Source organism: Phodopus roborovskii, unplaced genomic scaffold, assembly GCF_943737965.1.
Source record: "Phodopus roborovskii unplaced genomic scaffold, PHOROB, whole genome shotgun sequence".
NCBI classification, from domain to species: domain Eukaryota; kingdom Metazoa; phylum Chordata; class Mammalia; order Rodentia; family Cricetidae; genus Phodopus; species Phodopus roborovskii.
In genome coordinates this window covers 22,355,209-22,381,357 of record NW_026126540.1, presented here as the reverse complement: position 1 = coordinate 22,381,357, position 26,149 = coordinate 22,355,209, and the positions used below count along the sequence as shown (strand labels likewise).

Genomic DNA, 26,149 nt, shown 5'->3' with positions numbered 1-26,149 from the left:
GTCCTTGCCTGTGTTACCAAATGGCGCTTGGCGCTGCCGGGCGGAGAGATGACGTGATGTCTATTTCTGAGACTCCTGGCAGTGCCTAGGCGCTCCTTCCGAGGCCTTTGTTCCCTGTTTCTCTGGTCCGGCTATTCTAAAGGGGGGACTCACCCGTGCTGCTGCCGGCGGGGGCGGCATTCCTGGCTTGGGGGAGGGGCGAGAGAGGCCCAGCTTGGGGGAGGCCGCTAGGCCGCTTTGTGTACCACAGAAAGCATTACGTCATCTCGGAGCGGCTGGTCCAAGACCTAACCCTCTGGGCTCCAACAGCAATTTTACACTCCCTAGGGCAGAAAGTGCAGTGGAAAAAAGGCAAGAGAGCCTTGGCCATGTCGTTTCCTCTTGGGGAACTCCTCCATAGTGAACTTCTCATGCAGGGCTTCCTGACCACATAAATAAGTAAAATAAAATTGCCCTGTGATTGGGTAATCAAGTGAGAGTTGCTGCAAGCCTAGAACCTTGCTAATCCTTCTGAGAGTGTTTCCCTTAGACAGTCAGGTTGTGAGCACTAGGTTCCAGAATTTAGGGTAGAGACACAGCCACCAATAAGAAATGTCTTTTCTCACTCCAATGGAAGACGTATAAAGAATAGAACAGAACCCAATGTTCTGTATTCTCTCAACATAGTAAGTCATCAGATCAGAGAAAGCATGCAGACAATGGCTCCTCACACCCCTCAGTGCATGTTCCCATTTGACCCCAAGGCTGAATCTCATTGTTTTTCTTCTGCTTTGCCCTCTGTCTCTATCCTTTGAGTCTTGAGTTCCCCAAACTGAAATGTGCTTTGTGATCACGGGAGAAACCCAAGATTTTCTTCACACTCTTTTTCTTCTCACACCCTCTTTCCAGCAGAGTCCTTTCTCTAAGTGCAATTCCAGAGCCCCTTGCAAGTAAATGAAACCTAGCCCAGCCTTGTGCTTCCCTTTAGAGGACACACTATTGGAAATTGGGGGCTGGGAGTGTATTCCAACTTTGATATACTGATTACCTTTAGTCTTAGCATAACTTCCACTGTAGGTATTACACCAGAAGAATGAACCTTGGAATACAATGAAGTCCAGATGAACTAGTCATGGTAGCACTAGGGTTTAAACATATTTCATTCTGATTCTGCTGTGGGACATTGGCCTTAGTTACAGTGAAAGGCTGTGTTTTAGCAAAGAGACAGTAATGAGGTTTGAGACTGAAGGAGTATCCCAGAGGAAGAATGCACACCTTACATGGTGCAAAGGTCCACCACCAGCCCTGAAAAGTAAAATCAAATGCAACACTGGCTTGGTGGTGCATGCATGCCCACCCTAGGAGCCCCAGTTCAAAGCCAACTTAGTACCACTTCCTCAGTTCCAAGCATAACAGGGCAACATAATGAATGAGACTGGTCTCTAGAAACAAAGCAGCCAGGAATGGTGGCTCAAGGCACTTTTTTCCAGCACTTGGGAGACTGGGGTAGAATTGTCATGAGTTCAAAGTAAGCCTGGGCTAGAGAGGGAATCTTTAACTTAAAAAATATAAACCTAGTTGGGCGGTCTTGGTGCACCCCTTTAATCACAATACTGAAGAAGCAGAGACAGGAAGATCTCTGTGAGTTTGAGGTCAGTCTGGTCTGCTGAGGGAGTTCCAAGACAACCTAAAAAGCTACAGAGAATCCCTATCTAGCTTTAGATCCTACATAAAGGTGTAAGGAGAGAAAGGACGCCACAAAGTTGTCTTTTACTGCCACACAACACTGTTGTCATGTACACACATACCGTGTGCACATATAGTAATTTTTTCTATTTTAAAAACAAGCATTCAAGGCCAATTTGAGGATATCCCAGGCTACATGAAACTCTGTCTCAAAAGAAGTCAAACAACAAAACAAAAATGGTCAGGGGGCTAAAAAGTTAGCTCAGCAGGTAAGAGTATTTTTGTTCTTTCAGGGAACTCAAGTTTAATTCCCAACATCAACAGGCAAGTTCACAACCATTATACATGCAGTCCCAAGTAATCCAATGTCCCCTTCTGAGTTTCCAGGCACCAGGCTCACACATTGTACACATGCATTAATGTAAGGAAATCACTCATGCATAAATAGATATTAAATGAAATTAAATTTGTAATATTCTTAAAGAAATCAAATAATCTAAAATTTTTTAAAAATTCTCTCCTGAGCAAAGGTAAAGGCGTTGGGACTCTATTATATGTGTCTCCAGGTTCCTAGACCCTTGTACATCCCCTCCTCCAAAGAATACTCTTTTTCAATTGTTAACAGAGTACTTTAAACTGCCACTTGACAGAGGGCTTACCAGACCAACATTGAATTATCCATGATATTGAAATACAAAATGTAACCAATTGGGATCACTATAATTTACAGCAGCTTTATTGGCTGAATCATCTGTGGGTTAGGGGGCAGGGACTACCTCAGCTGTCAGTCCTTACCTTTCAACGTGTTTTATTGTTGTATTTTTTGCTTTTTGAGACAAGTCCCCAACATGTAGCTCCAGCTGTCCTTGAATAGATTAGTAGACCAGGCTGGCCTCAACTTCACAGGCAGCCATCTGCCTTTGCCTCTTGAATGTTCAGATCAAAGGTGTTCAACGTCATACCTTTTTTCTTTCTCTCTTTCTTCTTTTTTGCTTTTATTTTTGTTTTGTTTTGTTTTTTGAGATATTATCTCTTTATGTGATTATGGCTGACCTGGAACTCATCTGTATACTAGCCTGGCCTCAAACTCACAGATATTCTCCTGCCTCTGCCTCCAGAGTGCTGGGATCAGAGGAGTTCACCACCTGCACTCCTTTTTATTTTTCTGCTGTGTAGGCAGGCTCGCTGTCCCATGAGCATCTGGAGATAGCTGTCTTCCCATAGGACTCCTAGAAACACAGATACCACCAGCAAAGTCCAGCAATGTAGGCAAGCATTCTATCAATGAGCTCTGTCACTGGCCCCACAGCTGCTTCAAAGCACTCACTTCACCTTGGTTCCAACTCCCTTTTCCCAAAGCTTTTCATTAGAGCAAGGGAGGGGACCTTGAATTTTAGCATCTGCTGTTTCTAGTTCACTGTCTCAGGTGTTCAGGACAGCAGGGAAGATCCTGAAATGAAAGTGGATGTAGGGCAGAGGTGTGAAATGAGGAGGGTGCACCTGAATAAGCCAGACAGGTTACCTGCCTTACTTCTCTCCTCAGTCCTCCTCCCGAATGATAACATTCCCTGTCTTTTCTCTTTTCCACCTAACTTCATTTCTCAATAAAAACTGATGCCTTCTAAGTAGTAGTAGTTTCCCTCAACGATATCACAGAGTAGAGCCAAAGACCTGTGCAGATGTCTCCTAGTCTTGGTTTTTAGCCTTCCTTTTCAATTACTCTCAGAAATAACCTGCCTCAGCCAGCTGGATAGCTTAGCAGGTGGAAAGCACTTCCTGCCAAGCCTGATGACCTGAGCTCATCTGCAAGACCCACATGTGGAGAAGGGGCAAGACAGACTCCTGGAAGTTAACCTAACCCCCCATGTCCATGCTGTCACATTCATTGTACACACACCTTCCTATGCAAGAGGTAGTGGCTCACACCTGGAATCCCAGCACTGGGGAGACTCCCCACCATCCTCTTCTCACAATCAGTGATCAGCTTCAATAGATAGCAGCAAGAGATGCTCAACACAGCATCTGACTGACAAGGTAGAACCACGGCTTCAGATTGGAGCCATTCGGATAGCAGCAAGAGATGCTCAACACAGCATCTGACTGACAAGGTAGAACCACGGCTTCAGATTGGAGCCATTCTGATCGACAATCTAGTCAGTTGTTTGCACAGTGTTTACTTAGCTTTTATTAGATGCCTGAAACTCAGATTTGAGAATGACAGGATGGGGCCCTTGCCTCCATTCTCTGAAACTTCTCCCTGAGAGCACTTCCCTTACTGAGTGACATAAAGCTAGAAGCTGGTGAAGATGCAGTGTGGACCTGGACATAGTCATCATGATTTGTTATATTAATAATGACCTTTCTCCTTGCCTGTATTATTTCTCATTGTTTCCCAACTTGCATTGAGTCATGAAATGTTGAATTACAAAGAATTTCAGAGATCAGGCATAATGACATCCTGGAGAGCGAGAGGCGGGCACATCCTTTTGAATTCAAGGCCAGCCTATTCCACATAGCAACTTCTAGGCTTGTCAGAGCTATAGGGTGAGACCCTGTTTTTCTTGTTGTTGTTGTGTTTCTATTTCTTGTTAAGAAAAAAGAAAGGAAGAAAAGAAAGGATGGAGGGAGCTAGAGAGATGGCTCAGCAGTTAGGAGCAATGGCTGTTCCTCCAGAGGACCTGAGTTCAATTCCCAGCATCCACAAGGCAGCTCACAACTCCAGCTCCAAAGGATCTGGCACCCTAACATGAATCAAAATACCAATGGTGATATTTAGTTTTATTATCTAATAAAGCTTGCCTAAAGATCAGAGAACAGAACTAAGCCACTGGTTAATACACACCTAGTTAACAGCCACAGAGGACAGGCAGTGGTGGCTAGTTTTAATCCCAGTACTGGGGAGACAGAGGCAGATGGATGTCTGTGAGTGCAGGCCACTTTGAGATACCTGAAAGAGGAAATAGAGCTCACACCTTTAATCCCAGCTCTAAAAAGAATATAAAGCAGGAACTCAGGGCAGTCTGAGAGAGTGGTCTGAAGTTTTTGGTGGAAAGGATTCAGTCTACAGATATGCTGAGGACAGGATTGCTATTTTTGATTCTAAGCCTTGAGAGTGGTAAGAACTCTTTAGTGGTTGCCTGCTTTTCTTTTTTCTTTTGTTTTTCAAGACAGGGTTCTCTGTGTAACACCCCCAGCTGTCTCAGAACTTACTCTGTCCTCACACTCACAGAAATCCACCTGTCTCTGCCACCTGTGTCCTGGGAATAAAGGAGTGCACCACCACCATCTGGCTTGCTTTGCTTTTCTGATCTTCAGCTTGAACCCCAATGTCTATGTCTGGGTTTTGTTATTCGTGCTACATACCAATGCACATAAATGAAAAATAAATCACTAAAAACAAGTTTCAATGACATGTCCAATTTTCATTGAGAAATTCCGTTTTATTATTTATTTATTTATTTATTTATTTACAACTTAGGTAACAGGCTCCAACTATGGAACTCAGGGTGACATTTTACATCACTTATTTTTAGATTTTATTATTTTAGCTAGGTTTCCAAACCCGTTAATCCCACCATTTGGAGGCAGAGGTAGGGAAGTTCCAGGACAGCCATAGCAATGTAATGAGACTCTGCCAAAAAAAAAAAAAAAAAAAAAAGCTTTAGAGTTTATTCATGTTTATGTATATGGGTGTTTTTACCTACAAGTATGTCTGTGTAGCCCATATGTGCCCATAGAGACCAGGAAAGTGAGCCAGATCCTTGGCAACTCCAGTCACAGAGGTTGTTGTTATTTATGTAGGTACTGGGAATGGAAACCCAGGCCTCAGGAAGATCACCTAGTTCTCTTGACTGTTCAGTCATCTCTACAGCCTTCAAGCTAGCCTTGTGATCCTCTTGTACTGTTCCTAGCTTGATTCTTTTCATTGAGCCAAAACTGTCTTCCTGCAATCCATGCACCTTGGTGTTGGGCTGTAACACAAAGTTAGCATCAAACCAAACCCTCTTCCAGGAAAATGCCTAAAGTAATTATGAATAAGTTAAAGAAATATTACCCTACATGCCCTCACTCCAGTACCTTTTTCACTTGACATGGTTTTCAGCACCCTGATTTTCTATTGTTACCAGCAAATTTCAAATTCTTCTATCTTATTTCTTTATTCATGTGTGCATGGGCTTACATATGTTTTTAAAAAGTACATGAGGAAGTCAGAAGACTTCAACATTCAACAGTCTTGGCCCAAAGCACCTTCATCCTGCTTTTGTATTCTTTTTTCAGTTATCCCAGTTATGAATAATGTAGAGTCTGGATCTGGTGGGACACAGGTCAGAAGTTAAGTCCTGTCCATGGCCTTTCCCAATATGGAGTCCTAGGAAGAGGAGACATGGATATAAACGAGGGGCATTGCTGGACCTATTCACTTATTCACTGAGTTCTTTGGTTCAAATACTAAAACGTCTGTACCGTAATGTCTTGCAGGGTCTAATAAATACACGTTAAAATGTGTATCTCAGGACAAAAACATCTCATTGTGTCAATGCTGCACAGCATGTGGTTGTGACCAGTGCACACCTGATTACACCATCTCCTGAGAGGCAGACTTTGTGTTTACAATGTCAACCAGCATTAACCTAATGTTGACCAGGTTGTGGTCACCTAACTTAGCAAGTAAAGGTATTGCCTGTAGGTAGACTTTGAAGTCTCCAGAAGGTTCTATATTTATCTGTGATGCCTGCAATCATATTGCTTTTATATCTTCTTTTTCTAAAGTGTAGGAGGTTACTGAAGTGAACAAAGTAGACCAGGTGTCTCTTCTGGTTTTGATAAAAGGTTTATTTTGGCTGGTGGTTTCAGAGAACACAATCAGTTGCTGGCTTGCCGGTGTCTGTGGCCCATGTTGGAGCAGGTCAGCATAACAGAGTATTAACTGGACCCAAACTGTTGGCTTCACAGCAGCTGTGAAGCTGAGGCAGAGACAGAAGACAGCTCTGTTGTTAGTAAACATATCTAATGCACATAAACACACACACACAGAGAGAGAGAGAGACAGACAGAGAGAGAGAGAGAGAGAGAGAGGGAGGTGTCAGGGCAATAAGCACAATGAAAGAAAGCAAATAAGGTGATGACTTTTGTTTCTTTGGGGCAGGGAGGCAGATGCTTCTCTCAAGAGGCTGGCCAAGGCCCAAAGTAATTGAGACAGTGAACCATGGGATGCCTGAGAAAGAATATCAGGGTATTCAGGAACAATCTGGAACATATTAGAATTGTATTTATTTCCTTAGTTCTTCCTGTCCTCCAGTTATCCAACTAAAATATAAGGTGAAAACTAGAGGCCTTAGGAACTAAAAGCAATGTGGCTTCGATGAACTTAAGTAACACAGGCCCAGCTGTTACAGGAAAAACAAAGCTAATGGAAGGGAGAGCAAAGGAAAGGAAGACAGATCACTGATCTGTCTCTTTAGTTATTTGCTAATTTAGCAGACAATGCGGTTACATGCCTGCTATGTGTTCAAGCATTTCCTTACACCAACCATCAGGATGGCCTGTCCTCACAAGGGTTACATTTCAGGGAGGATAATAAATGGCAAAAGTATGAAACCAGGCACGGTGGTTAAACCCCACTCACAGGAAGCTAGGGCAGGAGGATGGTGAGTTTAAGACCAGCTAGGGCTATAATGTACTTACTTACTTACAGATAGGATCTCAGGTAGCCCAGATTGGACTTGGACTTGAGACCTGGCTAAGGATGACCTTGAACTCTCCATCCTCCTGCCACCACTTCCCTGGTGCTGGGACTGCAGGCATATACCCCCATGCCTGCTTTTATGGGGCCTGAGCTCTAGCCCAGGCTTCCTGCGTGTTAGAGAAGCAGTGTACCAGTTACACACGCACCCCTTGCTCACTCTTGGTTTCTCAATGTTTACACTTGTTTTGTAATTGGTGTGGGGCTGGGGTGTATCCATGCACCTGTGCATAGAGCCTCGGCTGAGTACTGAGCACCCTCTACCCTTCTCCTCCTCATGCCTTTGAAGCAGGATTTTCTCCAAACCTGAACTCGGGCTTTTCCGCAGGCTGGCAGGCAGCAAGCCCCAGCAGTAGTCCTGTCCCTTCCTCCCCATGGCTCTGCTATGACAGGAAGGTGTGAGACTAAGCCCAGCTTGGGTTTTGGTTCTGGGATCCAAACACAGGTCCTCAGGACTTTACAGCAAGCACTTCTAGCCACTGAGCCATCTCTCCAACCCTCTCTTTTTGTAGAGACAGGATCCCACATAGCCCAGGCTGACCTCAGAGTTGCCGAGTAGTAGAGGATGATGCTGAGTTTATCCTGCTGCCCTTATTTCCCTAGTACTGGGATTAAAGGTATTCACCCCACATCCACTTGTAGCTTTCTTCCTCTTCTTCTGAGGCAGAGTCTCATGTAATCCAGTAGGACCTCAAACTCACCGTGTAGTTAATCCAAGCCCTGACCTCCTGACCTGGCCCCCCTAGTGCTAGGATTCCGGTGTGTCACCACATCCAACAGTTCATTCTTAGAAATGTGTATATTATATAGTTCTTTCTCTCTTGGGGTGGTGGGGTTGCAGAGTTGAGACCAGTTCTTTCTATGGAGCCCTGGCTGTCCTAACTCATTGTTTAGACCAGGTTGGCTTCAAACTCACACAGATCCTGTTTCTGCCTCCTGCGTGCTGGAATTAAACTTGTGTGCCATGAAGCCTGTGTTACATATAGTAATTTTACACAAGCAGCTGGGTGTGAAAGGAGAGAGAATGATAATGGTCCATGAAGGTAGTCTGGATAAAGGAGAGTAAGTATTGGGAGGGGAAAAGGTTGTGCTTTCTTTTATTGAGTTCGATTTTTGGTTTTGGTTTTTGTTGTATTTTGGAGAGGTTGATTTTGGTTGTTTGTTTGTACTTTTTTTTGTTTGTTTGTTTGTTTTTTCCAAGACAAGGCCTCACTGTTGCTTTGGAGTCTATCATAGAACTTGCTCTGAAGACCAGGCTAACCTTGAACTCACAGAGATCCACCAGTCCCTACCTGGGGGTGCTGGGATTAAAGGCAAATGTTACTACTGCCTAGCTAAGGTTGTGCTTTTAAATTCAGCTATAAGCACTAGGGATGCACTCAGCAGTAGACTGCCCCATCTGCTGGCTGCTCTGAACAAGGCACTGCAATCAACTAGCCAATCAATTAAGGTACTCAAAGGAGGTTTTAGAAGAAAATTATATTTGAGCTTGGTATAGTATCAAATTACTTCAATCCCAGCTCTCAAAAGTCAGAGGCAGCCACATTTCTGTGAATTCAAGGCCTGAACTACAAAGCAAGTTCTGGGACAGTCAGGGCTCCACAGAGACACCCTACCACAGGGGGAAAAAAAAAAAAGAAAGAAAGAAAGAAAGAAAGAAAGAAAAAAGAGAAAAGAAAAGAAAGAAGAACATGCATTTGATATTTTCTTCCTATTAAAAGTACTAAGAAAATAAACTGTAACTCACGCTTGTGAGTTAAGAAGTGCATGGTCTAGAGGCCTGGAACTCTTCTTTCCTTCTTTCTTTTCTATTTTTGATATTTATTTTATTCATGCTGTTGGGTGAGACACACACATGCTAAACATATACAGGGCAGAGGGCTTGCAGGAGGAGTCATCTTTTCCCACCGTGTGTTTCTGGGGATGAATTCGGGCGTAGGCCTCTGGTGGCAAGCACCTTACCTACTGAGCTGTCCCACCAACACTTCATTTTCTAAGATACTTTCATGGTAATCTAGACTGACATGATGACACTAGATGACATTAGAGTCAGGCTAGTGCTCAACTTGCAACAGCCTCCTTGCCTCAGACTCGGAAGTGTTTGTGGGCATGAGGCACTCACCCATCATTACTCTATTCTTTTTATTAATTAATTTTTAAAATTTAAATTAAAAAACACTCTTATTTTACATGCCAATCCCAGTTCCCTCTCCCTCCAGTCCTGCAATCCCCCCCCATCATTTTCCCCACCCCACCCCCCACCCACTCCTCAGAGAAGGTGAGGCCTCCATTGGGGGACCATCACATCATTTTGGACAGGACCAAGGCCCTCCACCCCTGTATCTAGGCTGAGAGAGTATCCCTCCATGGGGAATGGGCTCCAAAAAGCTAGTTCATGCACTAGGGATAAATACTGGTTCCACAGTCTATAGCCCCACAGACTGCTTAAGTCCCCCTCCCCCCACAACTGACACCCATGTTTAGGGGCCTGGCTCAATCTTATGCAGGCTCCCCAGCGGTCAGTCTGGAGTCCATGAGCTCCCACTTGCAGAGGTCAGCTGTTTCTGTGGGTTTCCCCAGCATGGTCTTGACCCCTTTGCTCATCACTCTTTCTCTCTACAACTGGATTCCAGCAGTTTGGCTCAGTGCTTAGCTGTGAGTCTCTGCCTCTGCTTCCCTCAGCTACTGGATGAAGGTTCTGTGATGATGCTCAGTATACATCTAGCTTCATACCCACTCTGACCACTCCCAGTCACCCTCCAAAGATCAATTAAACTCAGTACTATACCCTTTTCCACATGGCTCTCAATCAGTCAGCAACACAGCCCAAACACACAGCTCATGCTCTATGTGATGGATGAGGTAAACAGATTCCTACACAAAAGGCAGACTTCAACACTCAGGGCATGGCTTTCTGGGAAGCACAAATCAAACTGAACAATCAAATCTGCAAGTGCTAAAGAGGTTTTAAAAAAGAAGAATCAGGCAGGGACTGTCAAGACGGATCCGTAGTTAAAAGCACTGGCTGCTCTTCCAGAGGTCCTGGGTTCAATTCCCAGTATCCACATGGTGGCTCACAACCATCTGTAACTCCAGTTCCCTGAGACACCTGCCCTCCATGGACATCAGGCTCTGATATGCTGCACACGCATATGCAGACAAAACACCCATATATGTACAATAATAGTACATTTTTAAGAACTCAGATGAGGCACTACACAGGTAGATAGAGAAGCTAAGTGAGCCATGCCTTTAATCCCAGCATTTGGGAGGCTGAGGCAGACAGATCTCTGTGAGATCAAAGCCAGCCTGGTCTACACGGCAAGTTGCAGCACAGCCAGGCTTAGACAGTGAAACCCTGTCTCAAACAACAGCAGCTAAGCAAACGTGTTCCCTGGCTTTAGCATGAAGGCAAGGGAACTGGTCAGTGAGCAGAAAAAGCTCCAAAGCCCAGATGGGCTCACTCTGTGGAGGCTGGATTGAGGGTTAGTTGGGCTCCACAAGGGGCACTCCCTTGCCAGGAGCAGAAGTCCTGTTTTGACACAACTCTGGTCTCTGCCTTCAGATGTGTCACCAGTGGCTGCTGGCCTCATCGGTGCCTCTGTGCTGGTGGTGTGTGTTTCTGTGACTGTCTTTGTGTGGACATGCTGCCACCAGCAGGCAGAGAAGAAGCACAAGACCCCGCCATACAAGTTTATTCACATGCTGAAAGGCATTAGCATCTACCCAGAGACCCTCAGCAACAAGAAGAAAATCATCAAAGTTCGGAGAGACAAAGATGGTCCCTGGAGGGAAAGTGCACGAGGGAACCTGTTAGTAAATGCGGCAGAGTCTGGCCTGCTGAGCCAAGAAAAGGACCCCAGAGGGCCTAGCTCTGCATCTTGTATAGACCAGTTACCCATCAAAAGAGACTACGGGGAAGAGCTGAGGAGTCCCATGACAAGCCTGACCCCTGGTGAGAGCAAACCCCCCTCCCCATCATCACCAGAGGAAGATGTGATGCTAGGATCCCTTACCTTCTCGGTGGACTATAACTTTCCCAAAAAGCTCTGGTGGTGACAATCCAAGAGGCCCACGGGCTGCCAGTGATGGATGACCAAACCCAGGGCTCTGACCCCTACATCAAGATGACGATCCTTCCTGACAAGAGGCATCGAGTGAAGACCCGCGTGCTTCGCAAGACCCTGGACCCTGTATTTGATGAGACCTTCACCTTCTATGGCATCCCATACAGCCAGCTACAGGACCTGGTGCTACATTTTCTTGTGCTCAGCTTTGATCGCTTCTCTCGGGATGATGTCATCGGGGAAGTCATGGTGCCACTGGCTGGAGTGGATCCCAGCACGGGCAAGGTTCAGCTGATCAGGGACATCATCAAAAGGAACATCCAGGTGAGGAGGAAGAGTGTTCAGGGAGGGATGGGGCATAACAGATCTTAATGAAGAGGCAGAGGGGTCGGGTAAGAAATGGTAGCAAAGACAGGTGACAGAGAAGTTACTGAGTTCTCAGCTATCAAAGGTAAGCAGTAGTCAAAGTAAAACAGGGGACCGCACAGGTGTTTTCACCACAGAATCAAACTCTAGGAAATGAGGCAAGTGACTTCTAAGTTTTCACTTAGCTGCATCTTTCTTTCTTGGAACATGCTGGTCCACCAGCCCTAGACCCTTGACCGTATGTTGGATGAAGGGGCTAACTCCATGCTCTAAACCCTGTAATCTTCCTTGAGGGAGCATGCATTTCCACTGCTGAAAATGTGGAAAAATCAGTTCAGGCGTTTTATCCTCAGCTTCTTTTCCTAAGTGCATATAAATATTTTCATGAATTTGTCTATTTTCTTTTTCCTTAAAAAGGGGTCTCTCTATATAGCCCTGGCTGTGTCAAAACTCACTAATAAGCTGGCCTCGGCATCACAGAGATCCACTTGCCTCTGTCCCCCAATACTGGAATTAAAGGCATGTGCCACAATACCCAAAATTGTATCTTATTTAATTTTATTTATTTGTTTGTTTTTTTGAGACAGGGTTTGTCTGTGTAATAGATTTGGCTGTCCTGGAACTCACTCTGTAGAATAGGCTGGTCTTGAACTCAGAGATCCACCTGCCTCTGCCTCCCATGTACTGGAATTAAAGGTGTGTGCCACCACTGTGTGGTGGGTTTTTTTTTTTTTTTTTTTTTTTTTTTTTGAGATAGGGTCTCATGTAGACTACACTGGCCTTGAACAAGGATGATCTTCAGCTCTTGCTCTTCCTGTCTCTACTCCCCAAGTGCTGAGATTATAGGTGTGCATGTTCAAGTTCAGCTATGTTCTATGTGCATGGGTGTATTGTTTGTTTGTTTTTACATTTCTTTTATTACATTTTTTATTATTTATTTGTGTGTCTATAGGGGCACATGAGTGGGTACATACATGTTGCAGCAAGTGTATGGGACTCAGAAAACAACTTTCCAGATTTGCTCAAATCAGGTTTGGTGGGGAGCACAGTTACCCACTGCACCATCTCAGTGGTTCTTGAGTATTTCTTTCAAAAAATTTTTATTATTTGTGTGTGTGTGTGTGTGTGTGTGTGTGCATGTATGTGCATGCTCATGCAAGAGAGTATTGAATTCCTTGCAGCTGGAGTTCTATCGAGGTGTGTGCTGATTAATGTGGGTATCAGGAACTAAACTCAGTCCTCTACAAGAACAATAAGAGCTCTTAACCATTGAGCCACCTCTGTATATGAATTTTTATAAATGTATTACAAATGCAGTTTAAAACAGTTCAATGCCTTTACCAGAGACCTTTCCTTCTTTACTCCTTTCCCTTGTTTGCATTAGGAGGAGGATTAGGCCCTCTGCCCTGCTTTTTCTCCCTCTTTCCTCACGCAGCAACATTGCTCTGGAATTAATTTCAGAAGCGCAGAGTGCATTCAACCACGCTTCCTGGTGGCTCATTCACTTCTTCCACAGCTGGGGAACAGAGCCGATGGTATGCTCCGGGGCTCTGGAACTGACTGCCTGGCACCGAACCTTTCCAGTTGTGTGACAGCTGGACTTCTCTCAGGCTCTTTTCCTCAGCTGACAACATCGCCTTCCTTACCAGGTGATGATGATGGCACCAGGTATAATGCCTGGTGTATTATTACCCTTAGGAGTTTTCACCTTGTTGGAAGAAAAGACATCTTTGGCACTGTTTGTTTGCATCCTCTGAGACTAGATGGAGTTTGGGAGACAGAGAAACACAGAGCTCAGTGAGAGTGTATTTGTCTAGCATGTGAGAGGCCCTGGATTCACTCCCCAGTACAAATGAGAAAAAAAAATGGAGGGGGCTTTGGTTTTTTCATTTTTACCCAGAATCTGATGGAGCTGAGGATGAACTTGAACTCCCTCTTTCTCTCAAGTGCTGGGATTACAGGTGTGCACCACCACCCAGCTTCTGTCCTACTCGGTAGAACCCAGGACTTTGTGCATGCTGGGCAAGCACTCTACCAGCTGAGCTGGCTCCAGCCCTCCTTTGTATTGTTTTGTTTTATGACACAGGATCTTACTATGCACCCTCTGTGACCTGGGGCTCACTATGTAGATTGGACTGGCCTAGAACTCACTATGTATCCCAGGCTGCCTTTGAATTTACAATGATCCCCCTGCTTTTGCTGACCAAGTGCTGGGTTCCTGTACCAGCCAGTTTTGACTTTTAGAACAGGCATCATGGCAGAGGCCTGTAAACCCAGTGTTTGGTAAGTGAGGGCAGGAGGATTAGGAGTTCAAGGTCATCCTAAACTATAGAAAGTTAAGTCTCAGCATCTGCTACATGGAACCTGTCTGGGGTGGGGGTGTGGTCACACACACACACACACACACACACACACACACACACACACACACACACAGGACTATGTATGTGGCTGAGTTGTTAGAGAGTTTGTCTTTTAGGCACAAAGCCTTAGGTTGGATCCCTACTACGCTATAAAATGAAATGTGGAGTTACATACCTATAGCCCCCAGCATTTAGGAGACAGAAGCAAGAGGATCAGGGATTCAAAGTCAGCCTTCCCTACAAGTTCAAGAACAGCTAAAATACATGATATCCTGTCTCGAAAAGAAAAAAGGAAGCAGCAGGAAGGGAAAGGACCGTGAAGAAGACAGGAGGGAAATGATTTGTTCCTTTCTGTCTTCTCACCACATAGTTTCTTTAGGTCTCGGCTCCCTGACTCTGTTTCCTGACTCCCGTCTCCATCCCTGCCATGTTTGTCCTGGAAGGAGGATCTTTTCCAGCACTCCCCACCGCTCTTCAGTCCACTCATGTGCTCACAGTCCAACACTGTGAAAGAGCTGGCTCTGTGCCGAGCTACAGCTGGGAAGAGACTGGCAAGAAAAGGAACTGATTCAGGCTGGAAACAAAACAGCCCCAAATCCGGGGCACTGGGCAGAGAGCACAGACAATGGCATTTGCTAAACTGCCAAGAGTTCTTGGGGAGAGCCAAGTTTCTTCCTACTTTATTAACTCCTTCCTGAGGATGCAGCCAGGGCTGGGACCCTGCGCAATAGGAGGAGGAGAGGCCCAGAGAGGTCCTGGAGCTTGCCAGACTCCCACACTTCTGAGTCCATACCTCTGATCAGTACCTGCAATCCTGACTTCATCTGTGCCTTACCCAACACTCCTTCACTCATCCCCAAGATCCCCAGTAGAACAGCCCCCAAATGCTTACCCCTAATCCACCTATGACAAACACCTGCCCCTTCATGTGTGTCCCTGGTAGGCTTCAGCTCGAACTACTCTAGTCATTTCATTTTCCAGTTCATCTTCAAAAGGCATCATTTATTTTTGGGAGGCCTTGGGGGATGTGTTAGGGATCTAATGCAGGGTCTGAGAGACACTGAGCTATCCCTAGCCCAGAACATCCTCTTACAGCTCGTAACCAAATTATCTTCCTTCAAAGATTCCTTGGTAGGAGGGCTGGGAATATGACCTCATTGGTAGAGTGCTTGTGTAACATGAACAAAGCCACACAAAAGTGTGGTTGTTATATGTGCTTAATTCAGTTCTGGGGTGGAGTCTGGGTGTGTCTTTAAAAAAAAAAAAAAAAAAAGAGCTATGTAGATCAGGCTAGCTTTGAACTCACAGAGATCCTATCTCTGCCAAGTGGTGAGATTAAAGCTATGTGCCTCCATACCTGGCCTATGGAATTAATTTTTAAAATTTATTTTTATCTTATGTATATGGCTGTTTTGCCTACATGTATGTTTTTGTACAACTTATGTGCCTCACACCCACAGATGCCAGCAAAGGGCATTGGATCTCCTGGAAATGGAGTTACAGACCACCTCAGCTGCCATGTGGGTTCTGGGAATCAGGTTATCCAGAAGAGCAGCCAAGTGCTCTTAAATGTTGAGTTGTCTCTCCAGCACTTGAAAATAATTTTTTGTTTCTTATATTTTACTTAATATTCATAAGTGAACTCACATTCTTGTAAGCATGGAACAGGAAAGAAGGGATCAAATAGTACGGAGTGAGCTGAGGAGGGTGGGAAAGGGTGACTGGCAGGGTCAGCAAGAGTCATGCGAAAGTCTCTAATGTTCCTTGGTTCGTGTTGCTTACCTGCAACAATGTCATGGGAATGAGAGGGTTGTTAAAATCCCAGATTTACATGAGACCTCCAAGTCGCTCAGTCTAGCTTGGGACTGAAGGGAGAAAGAAAGAGCATGTCAATACCCCAGGGACACAAAGAGCGCTCTTTCCTGTGGGAAGGCAGGGCAGTGGAATGTGCAGGTTTTGTTTCTTGCACTTTCTCATGGCTGTGATTTAGAGTGGTATTGGCCCTGCAGACTTTTGGTCCCACGAAAGGTTATTGTGGACACAAAGCCCACCCAGTGTGGATGCACAACACTCTGGGTAGAGATTACTCTGAAGGAGGTGTTCAGGTATTAGCAAGGGCCCTGTCTTCATCCAGGTTTTCTCCATCTGAATGTATGCTTTTGGGTCCTTGGTTCTGGTCCCCTGTGCCACTGCAGAGACCCTCCATCAGACACGGCTAAAACCTTTCCTCCACAGCTTATGTTTACTCATTCCACAACGGGGTCTTTGCCTCACTAGGTCCAGAGACTGGGAAACAGCCTTGCTCCCAGCCCTCAGTGGCTCAAAAGAGCCATTGACAGGGATGCTTGAATTGAGAATTGGATAGAAAGAAAGGAGGAGGGGACCTAGGGGGCAGCACGAATCTGGCCATCCCTGCAGAGTGGAATGGCATTAGGTAGCCTTGTCACTGCAGGCTGCTGAATGGGGTGGGCATTCTGCCAGAGGAAAAGAGCCAGAGGTGATGGAGGAGGTCAGGAGAAGAGGGAGTGTCTGAGGAATGATTTAGGGGAGAAAACTAGAAGTCTATTTTCCCAAGAACTAGGGATGGGGCACAGGGATTTTGATTTCAGGTGACTCCAAAAGAACTTAGTACCTGGGGAACAGCTTTAAACAAGTACCTAGAAAACATATGCTATACATTTCAGGGCTTTTGGTTTTGGTTTTGGTTTGAGAGGGTCTCCCCCAAGCTACCAGATCTAGGTTCAAATTTGCCATCTTCCTCTTTAGACTTTGTAATGGCTGAGTTACAGGCATGTGCAGCTACACCTGGCTCTAAGACATAATCCTATTTGGTTTTTTGTTTGTTTTTGGTGTTTTGTTTTGGTGTGTGTGTGTGTGTGTGTGTGTGTGTGTGTGTGTGTGTGTTAGTAAGTATCCTTTTTAGATTGTTTCTGTTAATGTGTACTGGTGTTTTGCCTGCATGTGTTTATGCATACCGCACATGTGTCTGGTGCCCTGGGAGGCCAAAGAGAGCCTTGGATTCCCTGGAACTGGAAACATAGAGGTTGTGAGCCAACATGGGGGTGCTGGAAACCAAACTAGCAAGTGGTCTTTTTTTTTTTTTTTTCCACTGAGTTGTCTGTCTCTTCAGTCCAGTGTTTGGAGTTTTGAGATAGGCTCTTATGTAACACAGGAAGACCACGAACTCCTGACGTAACAACTCCTGTTAAGCAGTGGGATTGTAGGTGTGAGACTTGTTCAGCCCACGTTTGGGCAGTTATGTTGGTAAGACTTTGCAGGAGTAGCTTCTCTGGCAGTTCTAGGAGATGGGACCTCACAGCTGACTTCCATAGCCTCTGGCCCTGACAGTTTTTCTGTCCTTTCTTCCAGAAGAAAGCCTTAGGAGTTGTGTTGAACCTTTATCAGTTGGGACTGGACTCCAGACCTCCTCATTTTCATTACTTATAATTGTCTGTGGTGGTCTCTGTCTGTTGCAAAGTTTCCTTGATGCATCATAAGAACTATGATACTGCTAGATCCTAGGGAAGGATCAACTTTGACCTTGAAGTTTGTATCCTCCTGTTTCTTCCTCTCGAGTGCTGGGATTACAGGTGTGCTCTACCATGTCCAGGGGTTTTTGTTTGGTTTGGTTTGGTTTTTTTGTTTTTGTTTTTTTCTAGGCAGGGTTTCTCTGTGGCTTTGGATGCTGTCCTGGAACTAGCTCTTGTATACCAGGCTGGTCTTGAACTCACAAGTGCTGGGATTAAAGGCATACGCCACCAAAGCCCAGCTCCATGTTCACTTTTATATAATGCCAGAGATCAAATGCAGGGCTTCATGAATGCTAAGCAAGCACTCTACCAAATGAGCTACATGCCCAGCCTTGGTATGTGATCCTATTACCCCACCCTACACTTTCTCCACAATTCAAGCCCTAAAAGTCCTTTAGTTCCATCATATGGCAAGGATGATTAATCAAGATGGTGACTCCAGCAGAAACAACCATTCCTCAACCATGTTGATTGTCATTAGCCCACCAAGGGCAAGATCAAAAGGCTTGTACACACAAGGAAAGCATTTTTAATTACGTGTATGTGTGTGTACCTGTGTGTGGGTATGCAAGTATGTATGGTTGTGATCCACCTGACACAGGTGCACAATATCAAACTCAGCTCTACAAAAGCAATATCTACTCTTTTTTAAGTATTTATTTTATGTGTATGAGTGTGTGTGCCTGGATGGATGGATGTGGGAAATAAAAGCGGGCACTGGATCCCCTGGAAATGAAGTTATAAGCAGTTGTGAGCTGCCATGTGAATGTCAGGAATAGAAACTAGATCCTCTGCAAGAACAGCAAGTGACTTTGAATGCGGAGCCATCTCTCCATCCCCAAAAAAGTTTTACTTCCTTTGATTTTTTTTCTTTTTTTGACAGTGTCTCTCTACATAGTCCTGGCTGTCCTGGAACTCACAGAGATCCTCCTGCCTCTGCCTCCTGAGTGCTGGGATTGTGCTTAGTCGTGTGAGGAAAATGTTTTGTTTGGTTGATTGATTTGGTTTTCTTTTCTTTCTTTTTTTTTTTTTTTTAATGAACCAAAATTTTTATTTATTCATTTCCAGCATTTGAAGTACTCTATGATGACATCCTTGGCCTAAGATTCTTTGCCATAGTCCTTAACCACTACACAGCTGCAGCCAACCACTTTCCGTGGCTTCCCCTCTCGATCAATTTTACAGAGACCCACCCATTCCCCTAGTTTCTTGTTGTCATCAACCTTAATGAGGTTGATCGGGTGTTAGCACACGGTGCCTCCACCAACTTGACATACATTTGGATGCAAGCACTCAGAGATGGGCTTGGCACTGGTCTAGGGCTTTGGAGCTTTGCGTATGCCACGTGCTAGGCCATCGTGGATGAGGGCGGTCTTCAGCACCTCTTGAAAGTGCTGTATTGATGTCCATTATATCTCCAGCAGCAAAGCCTTCCTTGGCCATGACGGTGGATTACGGGTGAGGGCGAATCTTGTACACACCCGAACCTCAGCCTCTGCACAATTCAGCAGTGGCAGGGGAAAAGGGCTAATTTGGTTTTCAGGACAAGGTTTCTCTGTATAGTCTTTACTGTCCTAGAACTCTCTGCAGACCAGGCTGGCCTCAAACTCACAGAGATCCCCCCCGCCTCTGCCTCCCAACTGCTGGGATTAAAGGTGTTTGCCACCACTGTCCAGCAATGTTGTTTTTATACATTTATCTATGTATGTATGACACTTTGTGAGTGCCTAAGGCGACCAGAAGAGGGCATCAGTTCCCCCGGAATCGGAGTTACAGGTGACCATGAGCCACCTGACATGGATCCTGGGACCCAAACTCAGGTCCTCTAGAAGAACAGTGCATGCACTTAACTACCACACCATCTCTCCAGCCCATTGGAGGATGATTTTATGCAACTGTCAGTTCTCCTACTTTATCCCAAGTACAGGGGTTATGGGGAATCACCACCACACAGCCTCCAATTTTGTTTTGGGGGGTGTGTGTGTGTGTTTGCTTTTGAGACAGAACCTTCCTGTGTAGCCCAGGCTGAACTCAAACTCCAGTTTTTCTGCTTCTGCTTCCCAAGGGCTGAAATTAGAGGTGTGGGCTACCACTCACAGCCAAAATTCCTTTTGGATCTGTCCATCCAGGAGTGAAGCATTGAGGTTTTTTCCTCCATACTAAGTATGACCTAATGAACCATGAACTACGTAGTACTAAGTACGACCTAATGAACCATGAACTACATAGTGTGACCAAAAACTCATCCTACCCTCATTTAAGAGTTACTTATTACAGTAGTGGCGTACACCTTTAATCCCAGCAGAGGCAGGCAGATGTCTGTGAGTTTGAGGCCAGCCTGGTCTACAAGGGCTAGTTCCAGGACAGGCTCCAAAACCACAGAGAAACCATGTCTAGAAAAACAAAAGCAAAAAAAGTTATTCATTTTTCCTTTGGATGTAAATGTTTGCCTACATTTATGTGCCACATTATGCAGTGTTCTCGGAGGCCAGAAGATGACATCAGATCCCCTGGAACTGGAGCTACAGACATTTGTGAGCCTTTCCCTCCCCTCCCCTTCTGGTCTACATAAAAAGGAAGGGTCTTAACAATAAGAACAGTTATCAAGTCAGAATTACATTTACAGCTGAGCAATGGCTCACATCCATCCATAATGAGATCTGATGTCCTCTCCTGGCCTGTAGGCAGAACATTGTATATGTAATAAATAAATAAATCTTTAAAAAAAAAAAGAATTACATTTACAATATCCAGTCCACTTGTATTTATCAAATTGAGAGAAAATGTTCCATAACCTATCTTACCTTAGTGATTCCAAAGCTTTATGCCTAATTTACTTTCTATCATTATAACTATCTATTCTTTAACTCCATCAAAGATCCCCAGAAGGATATAATGTTACCTGAGTAAACAGGAAGTGCATTTCAAGCAACTTCCAAAACTCTAGAAATGACAAAGACATCTGGCTGCCTGGACAGTCACCCAAAGTTTGTCTGCAATTTGGGGGCATCCATCTTCTGCCAAGAATATCTGGCAGACTTTTCAGTGAAGCAGGAATTTTGAAGGACTTGCCCTGTTTGTCTTGGCAAAGTTCAACAGTCTTTTCCTGTGTGTCCTGAATATCTAGTTTGTACAGCATATTGCCAGGCAGTCCAGGCAAGAGCAGTTTCTTGCCCAAATGGCTAGCTTTGCCACAATGAAAGCAAATTCACTTTCATAAAGATGCCCGTTATCTTCTTTGGAGTAGATTGTTGCTGCCAGGAGCAGATGTATTTCATTGTCATGAAAAACTCTGTGTTACCAAAACATTTTAAAATGCCATATTCTATAGGTCCTTGAAGTGTTTGAAAACCATTTATCTTTCTAAAATATTTTTCTGTATGATCTTGAAAGCATGCCTAACATATTTACAAATTTGTTATAAATGACTAACTACTAACCTGTGTTTCTTGATTACCCTCAATAGTTTATAACAATAGCAGCTTTAAAATCTATAATTTTACCTTGTTTTTTTTTTTTTGACAGGGTTGTCCTGGAATTCACTCTGTAAACCAGGGTGGCCTCGAATTCACAGAGATACTCTTGCCTTTGCCTCCCTGAGTGCTGGGATTAAAGGTGTTTGAAACCACTGCCCAGCTTTACCTTACGTTTTTAAATGAACTGCATAGGTACAATACCTTAAACAAGAATAGAAACATATATACAGTGTATCAAAAATAACTTTAAATTTGTATTAATATATATATTCCCCTAAATGACAATAAACATTCATAACCCATCAAATTACCAAAGACCACCTGCCCACCTCTTGAGAATGTGGGTGTTGTGTTTTCTGGACTGTTTTCTGTTTGTTGTCTGTGGAAAAAGGCATCTTTAGGGGTCCCTGAGAAAAAATAAGATAATGGCCAAGTCCTAGGAAGACCAGTGGTAACGTCTGTTGATATATATCACCTGTCAAGTTTCAGGAGGTCTCCCTTTATTAAACCTGTTCCATATCAACCTGGAAGGAACCCACAGCTCTTGTTTTCTATGGAAACAAAAGCAAAACCTCTTCTCTAAAGCATTTTTGACTTCTATTACTTCCATTTTAAAGTTGAATCATTCTTAAATATATAGGCTGGTTTATTTCCTCAGCCCCTTTTTCAATCCTTAGCAGCTGTTGTTTGCTTATCAGCATTCAAAAAATTCAAAATCAACAATACTATATAGAATCCAGACTCCTTATATATTTTCCATCCTTACCTGGCTTCTTCCTTCTTTTTTTAAAAAATCAATTTACTCCTCTTTTAAAACTTTATTATTTTTATCTGGGCATTGGTGGCACATGCCTTTAATCCCAGCACTTGGGAGGCAGAAGCAGGTGGATCTCTGTGAGTTCAAGAGCAGCCTGGCCTACAAGAGCTAGTTCCAGGGCAGCCTCCAAACCCACAGAGAGACCTTGTCTCAAAACAAAACAAAACAAATTTATTATTTTTAAACTCTTTCTTTCTATGACTGTCCAAACCCTTTTCTTTCTTTCTTAAGCCTACACACATTGTAAAACACACTGGATTGTTAAGAGGTTTTTTCCATCTGGACCTCTTTTACCACGTCTTTTATCCTTTTTTTGACCCTGTGAGCAAACTTTAAACTGCTAAGCTGCAGCTGGGTCCTCTGTGTGGCTATATGGGCTAACTCTGCCTACTTCTTGGTTTGTGAGAGCCAAACCTAAAGTTCTGGGCCCAGTCCAAAGTGCATTTGACCAGGACCTCTATTCAGCTCCCCAGATATGGAATGCCAGTGCCTTGCACTGTGGCCCATGTTTTTATTTACTTAGCTTTTTTTTTTTTTTTTCTGTTTAACTTGAAAAGGGTTGTTTACGTGCTCTGCTGTCAGCAGTTTCTGTTCTTTCTTTTTGTATTTTATTATTATTATTATTATTTTTTTTTTTGTCTTGTGACACAGGTTTCTCTGTGTAACCAACATGGCTGCCCTGGAACTCGCTTTGTAGACCACCCACACCCAGCGTCTGTAGAGTGTTTTAAAGGAGCTGTTTTTTTTTGTTTGTTTGTTTGTTTTGTTTTGTTTTTTGTTTTTGTTTTTTAAGCTTCGTAAGGCTCTACATAGAAATATGGACCCACATTGTAAGGGCAAAATGTTGGGATTTGTTGTTGTTGTTGTTTTTGTTAACTCTTTTATTCTTTGCCTCTTTGTTCTTTGGGGGCCCACATCCAGCTCTCAAATAAATACATATATGGAGTCTTATTCTTTCTTATAAATGCCTAGCCTTATCTTGGCTTGTTTCTAGCCACCTTTTCTTTTTCTTTCTTCTTCCTTTTTTTTTGAGGGGTGGGGTTATTTGTTTGTTTTTCCAAGACAGGGTTTCTCTAGTTTGGAGCCCATCCTGGAACTTGATGTGTAGACCAGGCTGGCCTTGAACTCACAGAGATCTACCTGCCTCTGCCTCTGCCTCCCATGTCTAGGATTAAAAGTGTGCTCCACCACCACCCAGCTGGTCAGCTTTCCTTAAATTAGCCCATCTACCTTTTGCCTCTGGACTTTTAGCTTTTTCTATTTCTGTATATCTTTTCTTTTTTCTTACTGCATGGCTTGCTGTGTAGCTGGGTGGCTGGCCCCTGATGTTCTCCTCATTTTCTTGCTCTTCAATCTTCTCTTCCCAGATTTCTCCTCCTATTTACTCTCTCTGCCTGCCAACCCTGCCTATCCTTTCTCCTGTCTTGCTATTGGCCATTCAGCTCTTTATTAGACCAATCAGATGTTTTAGGCAAGCAAAGTAACACAGCTTCACAGTGTTAACAAATGCAAAATAAGAGAATGCAACACATCTTTGCGTCATTAAACAAATGTTCCACAGCATAAATGAATGTAACACATCTTATTCCACAGCATTGCTCTTTAGGGAACCCTGAGAAAATTGAGATAATGGTCAAGTTCTGGGAAGACTAGTTGAAACATTTGTCCAGGCTCAGAACTGTTCCCATGATCAGCATATATGCCACCTGTTTTGTAGATATTCTTGGTTCCTTTTTCTTTTTTTAAATTTTTGTTTGTTTTGTTTTGTTTCTAATGTATGAATGCTCTGTCTCCATGTCTGCCTGTATGCCAGAAGAGGGTATGAGTGAGATCTCATTATAGATGGTTGTGAGTCACCATGTAGTTACCAGGAATTGAACTCAGGACCTCTGGAGGAACAGCCAGTGCTTTTAACCTCTGAGCCATCTCTCCAGCCCTTCTTGGTTTATTATGTCTATTGCCAAGATTTTCAAAATGTATCTCTATTAACCTTGAAGGCATAGTCTTTTGTTTCTTGTGGAAACAATACATTTTCTGAATTCCATTTTAAGATTAAGACATCCCTAACATTTCTAGGCTGGTGTAATTCAGCAGTCCCTTTTACAATCCACTGTGTCTCAGCGGCTGTCAGTTTGCTCATCAGCTATCAAACAATTCAGTCAACACAACACTATACAGAATCCCTGTGTATTTCCCATCTTTACATGGATTTTTTCCTTTATATCACTTTACTCTCTCTTTAAAGACTTTGCTGGGGCAGGAGAGATGGCTTGCAGGTTAAGAGTGCTGGCTGTTCTTCCAGAGGTCCTGAGTTCAATTCCCAGCACCCACATGGTGGCTCATAGCTGTCTGTAATGGGATCCGATCACCTTTTCTGGTGTGTAGGCATGCATGTAGACAAAGCACCCACACACATAAAATAGATAAATAAATAAATCTTTTTTTCAAAAAAAGACTTTGCTTTTAAATTATTTTTCCTATGACTGTCTATACCCATTTTCTTGTCTTTCTTAAGCCTATGCACATTTTTTAAATACACTGTAACCTGTTTTTTTGTTTGTTTGTTTTCCCAAAAAATCTGGACTGGTCCTTTTTTTTTTTTTTTTTTTTTTTTTTTTTTTTTTTTTGAGACAGGCTTTTTCTGTGTAACAGCCCTGGCTCTCTTGGAACTAACTTTGTAGACTAGGCTGGCCTCCAACTCACAGAGCTCGGCCTGCGTCTGCCTCCTGAGTGCTGGGATTAAAGGTGTGCACCGCCACCACCTGGCTACCCCAGCTCTAGGAAGCTGGTGCCTGCCCTGTAGCAGGCCTTTTTACTTCGCATGCTGTTTCTACTTCATGTGCTGGCTACTCAAGCAAAGCCTCTTAAAGGAGCTGTATCTTTTTTTTCCAGCTTTCTCAGGCCCTATGTAGAAATTTGAACCCCACTTTGGAATAACAAATATAGCAGGATTTCTTTGGGGCCACCAACCAGTTCCCAAGTCATGACATAGAGACTTACTATTAGTTATGAATGCTTGGTCTTATGCTTGTCCCAAGAGCTCTTATAATTTAACCTGCTTCTCTTCATCTACGTTTCTACTTCCTCGGAGTTTTTTACTTTTCTTTCATCCTGTATGTCCTACTCTGTGTCTGTCTGTCTGGCAGCTCCCTGGCTTCTGGCCCTGGGCATGTCCCTCTTCTCCTTTGTTCTCTTCTATTCACTCTTTCTGCCCGCCAGCCCCACCCGTGCCTCTCTTCCCTTGCTGTTGGAAGGTCAGCTTTCTGTTAGATCAGTCCGGTGCCTTAGGCAGGCAAGGTGAAACAGCAACACATGTTTACATAGTTAAACAAATGCAGCAGAAACAAATGTAACTTAACTTTACATAGTTAAAGTAATATTCCACAACAAATCTCCTCGTGGGTACTGAGAATTGACCATTGACCTCCCAGTCAACTCTCTAGTTCCTTGTTTAATGATTTTTAATAATCATTTTAAAAACATTTGTGTTTGAGTGTTTTGCCTGTGCGGGCATCATGTGTGTGCCTGGGGCCCGTGGAAGTCAGAAGTGGAAGAGGATGTCAGGTTCCCTGGAACTGGGGTTATGGACGGCTGTGAGCCATCATGTGAGTGCTGGGAGTCAAACTCCTTCATCTGCAACAACAAGTGCTCTCTTTTTTTTTTTTTTTTTTTTTTTTTTTTTGGTGTTTTGGAAGGTATTTCCCAGAGGCATTGCTTTCTGTGTGGTTAGGCTAATAGAGGAAGAGAAATTAGATTTTCTCATCACTTTCTGAATATTCACAAAAGGAAATAACCCAGAACCACGCTGGTGGGCAAGGAAAACAGCTGGTCTTGATTAGGCATGGGTACTTATAAATGCAGTCAAACGCTGATCCTTATAGTAAAACAAGAACAAAGTGGAGCTTCAGCCAAGCAGAGAAAAACCGTGGAAACACGAGTATACTTCCTCCTATGCGTCCATCCAAAAGCTAAAGGCTCAGTGGGGGCTGTAGCTTGCCAAGAAGGCAAAGGCCTCCCCAGAGTTCTGGGGATTGCTAAGTGTACACTACTTAGAACAGTATCCTACTTAGAACAGTAGTTCTCAACCTTCCCAAATGCTAGGAGATTAAGTTGTGTGACGTT

The 26,149-nt window shown here is 43.9% G+C and overlaps 1 protein-coding gene across 1 annotated transcript in view; it reads left to right on the top strand.

Annotated features, from left to right (window-relative positions):
- Syt11 (synaptotagmin 11) overlaps positions 1 to 26,149 on the top strand; it is an 84,412-nt gene that overhangs the window by 54,117 nt on the left and 4,146 nt on the right. Inside the window, 2 exon segments of the mRNA XM_051198724.1 lie at positions 10,974 to 11,453; positions 11,456 to 11,799. Coding sequence (XP_051054681.1) covers positions 10,974 to 11,453; positions 11,456 to 11,799 — 824 coding nt within the window.